Genomic DNA, 14085 nt, shown 5'->3' on the forward strand with positions numbered 1-14085 from the left:
TTATACTTTGTACAATCCTGTGGACCTTAACCACTCACTGATCATTTTATAAAAAGAAAATATCAGGACGAATTCATTACAGGACGTATAATTGCATTTCTTCCCCTCCAGTCTTTAATTTGTCCATGGTATCCTTACTGAATCACTGAAGACAGAGGTGAACAGAAACTTCAAGTTCACTCGTTGGGCCTTTAGTCTCTTAGAGGATCTCAGCAGTTAGAACTTTAATTCTGGAGTCAACCAGCTGGGCCCTGATCTTATTCTAACATCAGCCATACAACCTTGGTTGGGGAACTTAATCTTTCTAAGCTTCAATTATGTACCAGAACTGCTAGAAAGAGCAGATGAGGAAACGTATGAAAAGCCTCACACAGAGCTAGCATTTGGTAATTGATAGCTGTTATTTATCACTTTTATTGCCTTCATTGTTGTATTCCTTAAGAGAGTATTACCCCTCATCAAATCTAAACAAATGTATACTCAAAATGTTACAAGATTTCTTCCTAGAAAGATTTCTACCTTAATCTACACATAAAATATTTTTTATTTAAGAGAGAGAAAGAGAGAGAGAGGCCAGAGGAAGGGCTGAGGGAGAAAGAGAATGTTAAACAGGCTCCACACTCAGCATGGATGGAGCTCAAAAAGGGGCTTGAACCCACGAGTCTGGGACCATGACCTGAGACAAAATTGAGTCAGACAGTCGATTGACTGAGCCCCCCAGGAGTCCCTAAACTACTTGTTATAACTAAACCAAGTCACTCTTATTCCTGATATTTCTTCTTCCCCTTCTCAATAGTGATGCTGAAAAACTGGTTATTATGCCTTATTTAAAAATCTGTTAAAAGCCTAAAACCATTCAAACCGATTTAACTATATCTGAAATGTAGAAGTTGATAGTTTAGCTATGTTCCTATTTCTATAGTTAAAAAGTATAATTAAAGTAAAAAGTATAGTTAAAATGAAAGTAAAACTTGATTTCACTTTTCATATGCTGAAAAAGCTGTTAGGTTATTGCATAAATTACCTTTAAAAACCTTAACAAAGTTAAAACCCTTCTGGTCTTGGTACCTGGGTATATATTAATGTTATATAATTTTATTCATTCCATAGAAATAATTTTATATTCTCTTTATTCTCACTCCACTGTACCTTGTAACATACCATGTTTTTACACAATCTCTAGAATTATTTTAATGGTGGTGGAACACTCTATTGAGTAGATATATCATAATTGCCAAGCACTAATTTTAACGATTTAAAGGAAAAGGACACACATACCTGAACCACAGCTCAGCTGAAAATATTATCATTACTGTAAAAGCATCAATAAATAATTACACAAATATGGTTAGAATATAGTAAGGTTTTAAACAGCAATTTGAATGTCATTAACTTTAATGCCTTTCAAACATCTAACCTCGTAATTTAGTTCACTGTGTATAGTTTAAAAAAGCAAATTAAAACTGCCAAGTCAGAGTTCTGGAAAGTCATTTAAAAAGAGAGAGAGATTTCTATATTCCTAATTACATCTGTATTTTAATGAAGCTCCGCTCTCTTATTTACCTGAATAACTTCCAAGTCGTGGAGCATTATTGTCTCCGCCATCATAAAAGTCCAGAGAGTCCCAATTATGTTCTGTAGCAAAGCTGATAACCTGTACCTGTGAAATAATAATTACTGATCAGAACACATATTTCTAACAAGATAAAAATACTATAGTCCTCCACTCCACATTAGAAGAAAGAACTCCAAGGCGGGACCATATCATCATGACCCTTCAAAGAAGGACTTAATCAGAACTGATCTTTGCTACTGTGGCACTGGCCTACATGAGCTGACTTGGGTAAGAAGAACATGTGGCACCTCACAGGGTTCATGATGGATATGGTGACCATGGATAATGTCTGTCACCATCTCAGAGCGTTTTCTTCATTAAAGTCTTTGGGTTAATTTATATCTTAGTGTCAAGAATCCCAGTGTATGTTCCAAACAATTAGTCATCTTGTATATTTTGGAGTGTTAGATTTTTTAAAGTTGTTTTTAATGTTTATTTATTTTTGGGAGACAGAGAAAGAAAGAGAGTGAGTAGGGGAGGGGCAGAGAGACGGAAACACAGAATCCAAAGCCAGCTCCAGGCTCCAAGCTGTTAGCACAAAGCCTGACGTGGGACTTGAAACTGTGAGATCAAGTCAGTTGAGGTCATGAACTGTCAGATCATGACCTGAGCCGAAGTCGGACTCTCAACTGACTGAGCCACCCAGGCACCTATGGAGTGTTTGATTCTTGCCAGTGATTGAGTTTTCGTATTTTCTGTAGCTATTAGGAAATCACCAGATTTGTGGTCCACCAGCATACAGGGATCTTACATTTTTTTTAACTAGGTTTATGCTGAATATATTTTATTTTCCTTTATTTGCCTAACCTTTGCTCAATTCCCTGTCTTTTATTATTTAAAAATCATTGACATTATTATGCCCTATGCACATTTTTAATCAGTCTCAATATGATGGCCAAAATTATACTTTATAACTGATTTGTGTATATCTCTTAAGGAATAATTTTATGAATGGAGTCATAATAACTAAATTACTGTGAAGGTTCTTAAAGTTGATAAGGGAAATGCTGGAGCACAATTCTCTCACATCCGTTACATTTTATTTAATGAAAGAGGCATGTGTTGCTTTGCTGCACTTCACCTGGCACAGTATGAGCTTTTGCAAGAACCCCCAGCCCCCCAACTGTGGGGGTTATCATTTTTCTCTCTGTGCAGTATATGTGTTATAGTTGTAGAGGAAGGGAAGGGCAAAACTTATTAAAATAAATGTATTTTATTTAGCTAAAGTCTGATAGCATGATAAGCACTGCACTCTTTCACTAAATAAGTAAAACAATTGTATTCCTTAAAATTTCCTTATCCACAAAATAGACCAACATCATTCTTCCATTCAAGTGAATGTTGGTGTCTCTTTTCCAGGCGTGAGTGCCACGTGGCAACAGGTACCCTTCCTGTGTGACAGGCATTGGGCCCGATGGCAACGTTCCAGGACAGGAAGAAGAATGGAATGAAAACTGTATGATTGTATATTACCACCACTTCCTTAAACAATGATCAATTCTCCCTTCAAATCTGAATTTTCCTTTCTTAAAGTTCATGGGAAGAAAAGATCAGACTTGCAAAAAAAAAAAAAAAAGTAAGGATCTAGGCAGGAGTTGACATTTAAAGTAAGTTAAATGTGTTGAGAGGTTTTCCACGGAAAGATACTATTGAGTTATAAAACTGTGGAGGAATACTCTGGTTTCTCTTCAGATCACATAAATCTTTTCCCTTTTAAAAATGTAGTGGAGGCAAGCCAGGAGGTAGATTTAGTGACCCATAGGTGATCTAATTTAGCCTCCGTAGAAGGTATTTACATAAGAAGAAATACGCTTGTAAAGTTAGGAAAAACAGAGAAAAGTTAGAAAACGTAAGGTTAGTGGATAAATATAAGAAACAGCAGAGTTAGGACACCTGGACATGCAGCTTCCTGGCTCTCTCCATTCTCTGGCATGTAACTCTAGAGGAGCTGATAATCTGTGCCTTCAATTTCTTATATACATCACTGTAATAAAGGCATGTAATTCAGATAATTGTTGTAAAAATTACATTAATTTTATTTAAAAAGATTTTAATGTTTATTTCTGAGAGAGAGGGAAAGAGATACAGCATGAGCAGAGGAGGGAGACACAGAATCTGAAACAGGCTCCAGGCTCTGAGCTAGCTGTCAGCACAGAGCCCGACACGGCGCTTGAACCCTCCAACCATGAGTTCATGACCTGAGCCGAGGTCAATGCTTAACTGACTGAGCCACCCAGGTGCCCCAAAATTAAATTAATTTTAGTTGACAGTAGTGCCCAGTATGAGTAAAGGATTTAACTTATCTTAGCTAAGAGATTTGCCAAGAGACATAAAGACCCAAGACCAGCATAATAATTATGCAATTGAGGCATAGTTCACTGAAGGTTTTAGAAGGAGAATAATCAGGACTGCTTTAACTACAGTACTGCATTGGATGAAGAAAATACAAGTAAAAAGACAATTTCAATGTCTACTGCAGTAGTCTGTGTGAGAAGCGGTGAAAGACTAAAGTAGGTGGGAGGCAGGAATGAATAGCAGAAAGGGGAACAAAGATGTTACCCGTGTTGTTACTGGGAAAATTACTTGACTTGGTGTAATCTAAATAAGGAAAGGAAATGAGGGGGAGACTTAAGAACAATTTATCTTTTTTCCCTGAGTTACTGAGATCAAAGGGGTGATACAAATAAAAATGAAGACATCTCTAGGAAAGCCTATTCCCTTAATAAAAAGAAGAACATTTGTTTAATTCTAGATACATATATATAGCAGACTGAATATAGTGGCTTCCAAAGATATCAGTCAGGTCCTCATCCCTGGAGCCTATAAATATTACCTTATATGGGGAAAAAAAGTGTTTTCAGATGTCATTTAACTAAGCATCTTGAGATAGAGAGATTATCCTGGATTATTCAGATGGGCCCTAAGTACAGTTCTAAGTGTTCTTACAAGAAAGATGTCAAAGGAGATTTGACACAGACAGAAAATAAGGCAATGTGACCATGTGGGCAGAAAGTAGAGTGATATATAGTCAGATACTTAGGAATGCCTGGCAGCCAGCAGAAGTTAGAAGAGGCAAGGAAAGGATTCTCCCCTAGAGCCTGCGCAGAGGCAGCAGTGGAGGGTCCAAGCACTGCCCTGTTAGCACCTGAGTTTCAGCTCAGAAAAACTGCTTTTGGACTTCCAGCCTCCAGTACTGTGAGAGAATCAACCTCTGCTATTTTAAGCTCTCAAGTGCATGGTAATCTGCAACAGCCACAGAAAACTAACACAATTTGCCATTAGGAGTCTGGTCAAATTGTGGAGGTAATTTGGCACGAGAAACACAGAGGGTGTAGGAGGCTCAGGTGAATGACTGAGGACCCACCATGACAAAAGGCCCAAGGAGAGTCAAGTAAAAGATTTAAAAGGAGGCAGCTACTGATTCCCTGTTTTGAAGAACTTTGCATTAAATGGAGCTGTCCATCATGACAACAGGGTAGCCTCATGAAGTAATGAATTTCCTATCACTAAAACCAGATATTTCTCATATAGACATTCAAATTTCATTTTAATTTGCTTGTCAGATTATATTAAATCATGAGGATCATTATACAAATTGACACAATTAAGGAGCAAACATTGGTTTCCCGACATCTATCACATAAAGATTGCTCTTTTGCTTGAAAACTCTGTTACCATAGCCCCTTTAGAGTGCTCCATTGATATACTTTGCTAGAATAGAAAGACAAATGAATACAGTACTCCCTGCAAACGTCTCATGTAACATTAATATAACAAATTAGTCTATTTGTTGAAGCTCTTTCTAAGGATTGTTCAGTCATTCTAGATTATTTGTAACTTTTTCATCATTCTAAATGTTTCTTCTTTTCTTCCCATCCCTGGTCATCACATTTCATCTCATAAATGACTTATTGAATATTCGTCTAATTCTTTATTCATACACATATTTATCCTAGCTGAATAAAATAAAATAAGCATTACTTTAAACCTGGTGCACCAGCCAGGTACCTTTTAGGTAAAGGTAATGAAATTTCCAGTATAAATCACATATTACATATGTGTGTGCATCTGTTATATAATGTTTTATGATTTAGTGGTATGTCTAAAATTAACATACATATAAGAGATCAATTAGAAAAAAGTTTTGGTTGTCTTTTAGAGTGTTTAAGATTAAAAATCCACTTCACACTCTATAAATTTGATAAATGCACTGTTAAATTCAAAATTTGTTTTGTAGCCATTATATAGAATACTTCTTCAGTGAAAGAGTTTATAGTGTCATTGATATTAACCGTCCGGTTTTGAAGAGTGTTTGGCCAGGACAAGTGATATACAATGCACTTTTTCTTCAGATGTCCTATTAATTCATCACGCTGTCCTAACTCCTTAAAATACCCAAAATCCTGCTTGTGGATGTATGCATTGGTTCATTCTAAAAATATTTATGAACCATATACTGGCAGACACTGTGCTGGCTTCCAGAACAGATTTAGTTAGTGCTCTCAAGAACTTATGGATAATTAAGTAAGTAGTAACAGTAAAATGTGATGGATGTTATAATAAGGAAATTAGAGAGACCTAGGAGAATGTGTACCATGGGACTTACCCTTTCCTCAAGTTCACAGAAAGTCTTCCACAGGAACTGGTTTTAAGTTGACAGAGAAATGATGACTAAGAAGAAGCCAAATAAAGGGAGATCAAGGAGAGTGTTGCCTGCAAAGAGAGCATCAAGCACAAAGGCCCAAAGGCAGAGAGAGCCAGGCCTTTGTAAAGGACCAAAAAAATTGTGAATATAAGAGGTGAGAAATGAGGACAGAGCACAAAGGTATAATCAGCTGTGTCAAGGAGTTAAGGATACAGTGGAAGCAGGTAAGTGATAGTATCACATTTTTATTTTTAGGTTACTCTCTTTGCCCTCTGAGGAATAGATCTAGAGGAGAATAAGAACCTGGGATGGGATGATGAACGAAACTTAAGTGGTGAAAATATGGATGGAGAGAAATAGACTTATTTGAAATATTTATGAAAGACAAATCTTACAGATTTCATGGTGTAGAGTAGGAAAGGGAAAAAAATTATCAGGATTTTCAGCTTGTGCAACCGAATAGATGAGGCATTGATTCTGAGACAGAGAACACTGAAGGATAATGAGAAAAAAATCACGAAGTCAGTTTTGAACAGGGTGAATTTGAAATTCCATCAAGAAGTTTAGCTGAAATGCCCAGCAGGCAGTTGAATAAATGGCATGTGGCTTAGGTGAAAGCTCTGGGTTAGATATTTACATTTGAAAACTATCATTTATTAGGTTATTTCTTTAAGTTTATTTATTTATTTTGAGAGAGAGAGGAGAGAAAAGAGAGAACGCAAACAAGAGAGAGAGAGGGAGAGAGAGAATTCTAAGCAGGCTCTGTACTGTCAGCACAGAAACGAACATGGGGCTCTGTCTCACAAACTGTGAGATCATGACCTAAGCCAAAATCAATAGTCAGACACTTAACCAGCTGAGTCACCCAGGTGCCCCTCGGTTCTTCATTCTAAAAAATGTTTGCCCAGGGGCATCATCGGCACAAAATGGCAGCCAAAAACATGGAAGTAGAAAAGATGGCAGAGAGAACGGTGTAACATGAAATAAACAAAACCACAGAATCTCTCAAACACTGTATCTGATGTGTTGAGTAGGAAGAGGAGACTGTGCTCCTAGATGTAGAAGCAAGAGAAGCATGGATACAAAAAAGAAAATAAAACAAAGTCTAAGAAAGTATTGGTGCCATGAAAACAAAGGAGAAAAAAAACATGTTTTAAGAGTGAGAGGGGAATGGGCAGGATGAGAATGTTGCTGTAAGAATAAGCAGGGTGAGCAGCACAACGGATCTGATGACACAGAGGTCCTCAATGATTGCTAAGAGTGGCTCAGTTACAGCACTGGATGCTGAAGCCTATTGCAGGCCTCAGAGACAAAGGATGAGAACTAGAAGGGAAATGCTAGGGTTTTTATGATTGTAAGATGAGATAGAAATGGACAAGCTACTATCAATGTGTAGATGCTCTAGGATAACCTTGATAAACGGACAATTATATAACAAATGTTCCATGAAGGTTTAAAAGGTATCATCTTATTTGCAGATTTTCTATACAACTCGCAACATGGGCAATTCTAAAATCCTTGATAACTCAGCGTGCCTGGGTGGCTGACTTTGACTCAGGTCATGATCTCACGGTTCGTGGGTTCGAGCCCTGTGTTGGGCTCTGTGCTGACAGTTCAGAGCCTGGATCCTGCTTTGGATTCTGTCTCCCTCACTTTCTGCCCTCCCCCTGCTTGAACTCTGTTTCTCTAGCTCTCTCAAAAATAAACATTAAAAATTTTAAAATAATAATAAAATAAAATCCTCGTTTATTCTACCAGTGACAATATAGGACTGATTGGTTTCCTCTGAATTTTTCAAGTTGGCCATAAAATGAATATACAGTTAGCCAAAATATAAGCATAAATCTATAGTCTTTTCATTTTGAATGTCTTTAAGACACTGAAAATGTACATTTCATGTTTTCTCATTAGCTAACTGACCTAAAGAGGGGCTGGAGGTAATTTTCTGAAAAATTATAAACTAGAAAAGTTGATTTTTTTTAAACTGAAAATTATACTAGTATCTACTTTAAGTTTTAATGGATGATGTCTTGGCTACTTTTCCCATAACTGATATATATCTCAAGTTTCCAAAGGAAAACATTATGAGTCAGAGAAGTAATGAAATTATTTTTATGAAATATAGATTATATAATATTTTACAAAGAATAATATTTTATGAAGAATAATAATATATACTGACTCAGTAGCCAAGTATCATCAATTTATGCAGAAACAATCTCTTTATAATACAGAGTAACTGGTCTAATTTCTCCTCCCCCAAAGTGGTTATGTTTGAAATAATATCGTAGATTGTGTTAGACTGTCCATAGACTAGAATTCTTTTCTTGCTAACAAGAAAACTGGTTTTGTTCAATTAAATGAGGACTGTGCACAAGCAAGGACTGAGCCCCTTGCTTAATCTAATGTTGATTTTTTAGAGCCAAATCATAATATATCTTCTGCTTTTGGTCAGTGTATAGCATAGGAATGGATATTCTTACAGTTTGGGTCAATAGTACAGGAGAAAAAGTCTACTGGAAGGATTTCTGAAAAGTTTTTTTTAAATGTTTTATTTATTTTTTGAGACAAAGATAGAGACAGCATGAGCAAGGGAGGATCAGAGAGAGAGGAAGACCCAGAATCCTAGGTAGGCTCCAGGCTCTGAGCTAGCTGTCAGCACAGAGCCCACCGTGGGGCTCGAACCCACAAACAGTGAGATCATGACCTGAGCCGGAGTCGGACGCTTAACCGACTGAGCCACCCAGGAGCTCCCTAAAAAGTTTTTTTAACCATTGTAAAGGTAAGTAGATAGAAACATTGCATTTTGGCCATTGCCGTTGCTGTTAGAGCTTTTGTAGCAATCTCAAGATCATGAGAAAAGAACCCTAGGAACTAAGCCAACAGGCCATTATGGCAGAGCAGAGAGAGGGAAAAACATAAGTCAGGAAGGACACAGCTGAACATCTGAAATAAACAACCTTTTCCCCAAGATTCCATGTCATGCGGAACAAACATTTTTCTTATTGCTTATGCCTTCTTGAATTGATTTGCTGTTATTTGCAGGTGAAAAAAATTAATAAGTTATCTTTCTACTACTTTCAACCCTGCCACTGAAAAGCACTGGCTAAACCTTTAGATGTAACCTTCATCCTGTCATCTCTGAAAGGATTAACTTCAAACATACGGTGAAAAGGAGAAAAATTCAAATTTCCTTACTTGAATGCCAGCTCCCTCTGGCACCGTGATCTTCCATACACAATTCAGATTGTTGTCATAAGGCTCAGGGTAACCAGGAGACAAAATAGTCCCTTTGCGCTTAGTTAAAATTCCACCACAGGGCACTAAAAGTAAAACATTTTAAGAGAGAGAGTTAATTCTAATGCAGAGGATTAAAATAAGAGAAAAGGTCAGAAATAACATCTTAGACAGATACTACAATTGCAAACACAGCCAAATCTTATATTTTTTAAAACTCATAAGAACAATGAAAATTAAGTCTTCCTTCCTAAAACGTTTTAAAAATGGTCAGACAACGTGAATGGATAACCTTTTAATGGCATTAATCTAAAATCGTATTACAATTAACTCAATGACAGCATCTCATCTTTAGTATGTTACTAAAAAGTGCAGTGGCACATTTGCATTAAAATGGCTCATATGTAGATACAGAATTTGTTGAAGAATTATTTTATATTTGTTACCTTTTTTCATCAAGCATCCTTTGAGGAGTAATAGCACCTTTACAGGAGAAATGCGAATGATAACAGCAGTATGATAATAATATATAGAGCCTATTGCTTGCCAGGGACTCTTCTAAGCAATTTACAGATTTTAACTCATTAAAGCCTCTCAACAATCCATTGAGATGTAAATAAATATTCTTCTTATGTTACAGGAAATAGAGTCACTAGTGAGTAAATAACTTGCCCAAGATTACAGAGTTAGTAATAGGTGAAGGTGCGATTTGAACACTGATAATTTGGCTCCAGAGTCCATACTCTTGAGTAGAAGAAAGAGCTTGATATGGTACCAGTCTGGTAATTGCGAGTACAGCACTACAAGAAAGAGTAAGTATGTAGATCTGCTATGAGGTCAATAAAGGCCTCTATCACATTTTAAAAGTATTCATCTTAAAGGAAAATTCTCACACCCCTAGTACCGTCAGCTTGGTTCTGGGCGTGACATAACCTACAATTTTAAATATGTGTATGCTGGACATATTTAACTCTCTGAAACTCAGATACCTTGTCTGTGAAATTATAATGCAATTGTTTAAGAAGGGCTTTTACGAAAAATATATAGATAGGATAATGTATACAGAGAAGCTACCACATTGCTTGGAACATAGTGAGAGGTCAATAAACTGTATTTCATTTAACTATTGCCTTCACAACTATTGTTATTTTAGATGCCACTGGCACTATGATCTTTGGGTATTTGTTGTAGTCTGGTTATAGCAGTATGGTATCAGGATATGTCTTTCATAATTTTTTTTTAAGTTAATAAGTTTTCTGCCACTTCCAAAGCCTAATGCAAAAACCTAGGGCAATTGTTCAAAAGAGCTACAAACGTTTTTAATTGTGTAAGCATATATCTTTAAAAAAAGTCATTTTGTTGTATTTCTCTATAAATTTGTGTTACTGGGTTATGTATTAATTCAGGTTGAGTTGGTCAGAACAGATTTAGCTCCTTGAAAAAGAAAATCAACAATCTTAGATGACTTGAGAATTAACGTGCCAGGAGTAGAAGAATTATAGAATAGAGCTTCATCCCATCCCAAAATCAGATCAATGAAGTGCTGATTCTGAGTTAAAAGCAGATACAGGGGCACCTGGGTGGCTTAGCCAGTTAAGTGTCCAACTTTGGCCCAGGTCATAATCCTGTACTTCATGTGTTTTGAGTCCCACGTAGGGCGTAGGGCTCTGTGCTGATAGCTCAGAGCCTGGAGCCTGCCTTAGTCTCTGTATCTCTCTGTCTCTCTGCCCCTCCCCTGCTTGTACTCTTTCTGTCCCACCAAAATAAATATTAAATTTAAAAAAAAGAAGAAGAAAGCAAATGCAGATGCTCTTCCTCTCCATTGTCACTGTCCTACTTCACTTGCATGTTTTTCTAGGTTACTACATTACTCATGGTGGGTATATTTTCCATGTACTATTTCTCCATGTTATTGTGAAAATGATCTTTTTAAACGCTTTCTAACCTATATTCATTTTTGATAGAGATAGAGTGTGAATGGGGGAGGGGCAGAGAGAGAGAGGGAGACACAGAATCTGAAGCAGGTTTCAGTCTCTGAGCTGTCAGCACAGAGCCTGACACGGAGCTTGAACTCACAGAGTATGACATCATGACTTGAGCTGAAGCTGGATGCTTAATCGACTGAGTCACCCAGGTGCCCCTAAAATGATCTTTTTTAAGACTAAAACTAGCTCATGTAATTTCACTGATCAAAGTCTCTCCAGGCTAATATGTTCCCATGATTTCCCAGTATTTCAGCATCCCAAATCCCCATTCTAGTTTAGCGTACTAAACTGATATGCCCTCTTAATGCTGTGAGTTGCTATGTCTTTCTCCCCCAAAGCTAACACTACCATCCATGGTCATTCAATGCTGACAGTACCTCTTTACCTCTTGGCTGACTCCCTTTTCTGTTGGGTGCCCCACAGTTTTCTATAGCACCAAGTTCTTTCCTATACAGTTCTATCATAGATAGCTCATATTATGTTTTCACAATCTTTTCATATCAACTTTTTGTCTGGCACTCTGCTCACTGTGGTGCCAAGATTCTAACTCATCTATCCTTTTCATTCTGAGGTTTCCTTCCCAGTTGCTACAGTGATAAGGCCTCTCTTCCTCACTTTCCCATCTGTCCTCCATCCATTTCATCAGGTTTTTGTCTTTACTCTATTGAAATGACTATGTCAAAGTCACCATAATATTCTTGTTGCCATGTGATATTCAATTCTTTTTTTTTTTAATGTTTTTTTTTTTTTTAATTTATTTCTAGGAGAGAGAGAGACAGCGTGAGCAGGGGAGGGTCAGAGAGAGAGGGAGTCACAGACTGAAACAGGCTTCAGGCTCTGAGCTGACAGTCAGCACAGAGCCCGACGTGGGGCTCGAACCCACGAACTGCGAGATCATGACCTAAGTGAAAGTCGGACACTTAACTGACTAAGCCACCCAGGCACCCCAATATTCAATTCTTAATTTATGTTTTACTAAATCTATGAATAATTATCTCTTCCTGTTAATCACTTCATCTACCTTGAGCCTTTCTTTGCTTGACCATTGGGACACTGCATTGTCCTGCTTTTGTCTATACCACTGGTTACACTCATAATCTTCCTTCCTTCCTTCCTTCCTTCCTTCCTTCCTTCCTTCCTTCCTTCTTTTTCTTTCTCTCTCTCTTTCTGTCTGAGTAGCTCACCCTCTTTCTCTGATCCTTTAAATGCTAAAACACTCTGTGACCTATGCCATCTTCTCTTTTCTTTCTAACCATCACCTCCCAATAAGGACATCTATTTCCATGCATCTATACAGTATGGCCACAGAATGTTTACCTCTAATTCTGACTTTTGCTCAGAATCCTGAAATAATATGCCTAATAATCATCTCAAAACTAATATGTCTAAAACAACACTTTTGAAATTTTCCTCCATCTATACCATTATCCACCTCAGTAAATGTCACTACCATTTACCTTGTTCTGGGCCAAAATTCTAGGACTCATTCATTTTAATTTCTCTTTCATATATTCCAGTTCACATTTACGCCTACATTCAATCTGTCAGTAAACTTTCCCATCTCTACTTAAAAATATATATATATATAACATATATGAAGCTTACCCATTTTCATCACTGACCATGACCTTCCTATTGAAATTAGCATTACTTTTCCTTTCCACTATTACAATAGCCTTCTATTCAGTCTTTTTTTCTTCTACCCCACCCCTCTTTACGTAGCCATGTCTAAGACCACATCATTCCCTAGCTCAATGAATTCCCTCACTGCATTCAGAAATGTCAAACTCCCCACAGCCTTTAAGGCTCTATATGATTTGGCCTCTGCGTTGTCTCCACAAAACTCTTCTTCTATCATGCTTGCCATCATTCACTCTGGTCCAGACACCTCAGATTTTCACTGTGGTTTGAACATGTCAAGATCTGTTTCTCCCTCATGGTCTATACACTCGTTTACCTCCCAGACTTTTATAAACCCCCTCCATTCATCTCATTTGGATATAAGACAGCAGCATGCCCTGGCTGTTTTCTTCTGACCTCTAGCCCCTTCTTTACTTTTCCCCACAGTACTTAGCACAGTCTGAAAGAAGAGTACACATTTACTGATGTGTTGCTCTGTCACCTTCTACTAAAATGTAAACTCCAGGCACAACTTCTTATTCCAAGTAGAAATAGAGACTGATACTTAGTAAGCACTCACTAAATGCTTGTTGAATAAATCATTGATTGACTGGTTGTATATCTGTGTATATATTGTGGTTACAGGTTTCTCTTTACCATTTTTGCATTATTCATTTCTCCCAGTATTTTCCTAAATAAGCCACATATAACAGTATGAATTTTCACATAACAATACAAAGAAATACTACAGAAGTTTCCCCCCAAATGCATTACTACATACATAATATTTTATAAAGCTTCAATTCCCATGTATGTTACATACCCCAACATTTGTTTTCTACTTTATTTTTTTTTTAATTTTTTTAAATTTATTTCTAGGAGAGAGAGAGAGAGAGAGACAGCGTGAGCAGGAGAGGGTCAGAGAGAGAGGGAGACACAGACTCTGAAATAGGCTCCAGGCTCTGAGCTGGCTGTCAGCACAG

General features: G+C 37.2%; 1 protein-coding gene across 3 annotated transcripts in view; it reads right to left on the reverse strand.

The window, feature by feature from the left end:
- CSMD3 (CUB and Sushi multiple domains 3) overlaps positions 1–14085 on the reverse strand; it is a 1194711-nt gene that overhangs the window by 154535 nt on the left and 1026091 nt on the right. For all 3 annotated transcript variants that reach the window (XM_077772930.1, XM_077772929.1, XM_077772928.1), the window contains 2 exons: positions 9459–9583; positions 1564–1660 (listed from right to left, as the gene is read on the reverse strand). In XM_077772930.1, coding sequence (XP_077629056.1) covers positions 1564–1660; positions 9459–9583 — 222 coding nt within the window. The remainder of the gene's footprint in view (positions 1–1563; positions 1661–9458; positions 9584–14085) is intronic.

Source organism: Crocuta crocuta, unplaced genomic scaffold, assembly GCF_008692635.1.
Source record: "Crocuta crocuta isolate KB4526 unplaced genomic scaffold, BGI_CrCroc_1.0 scaffold479, whole genome shotgun sequence".
Taxonomy (NCBI): Eukaryota; Metazoa; Chordata; class Mammalia; order Carnivora; family Hyaenidae; genus Crocuta; species Crocuta crocuta.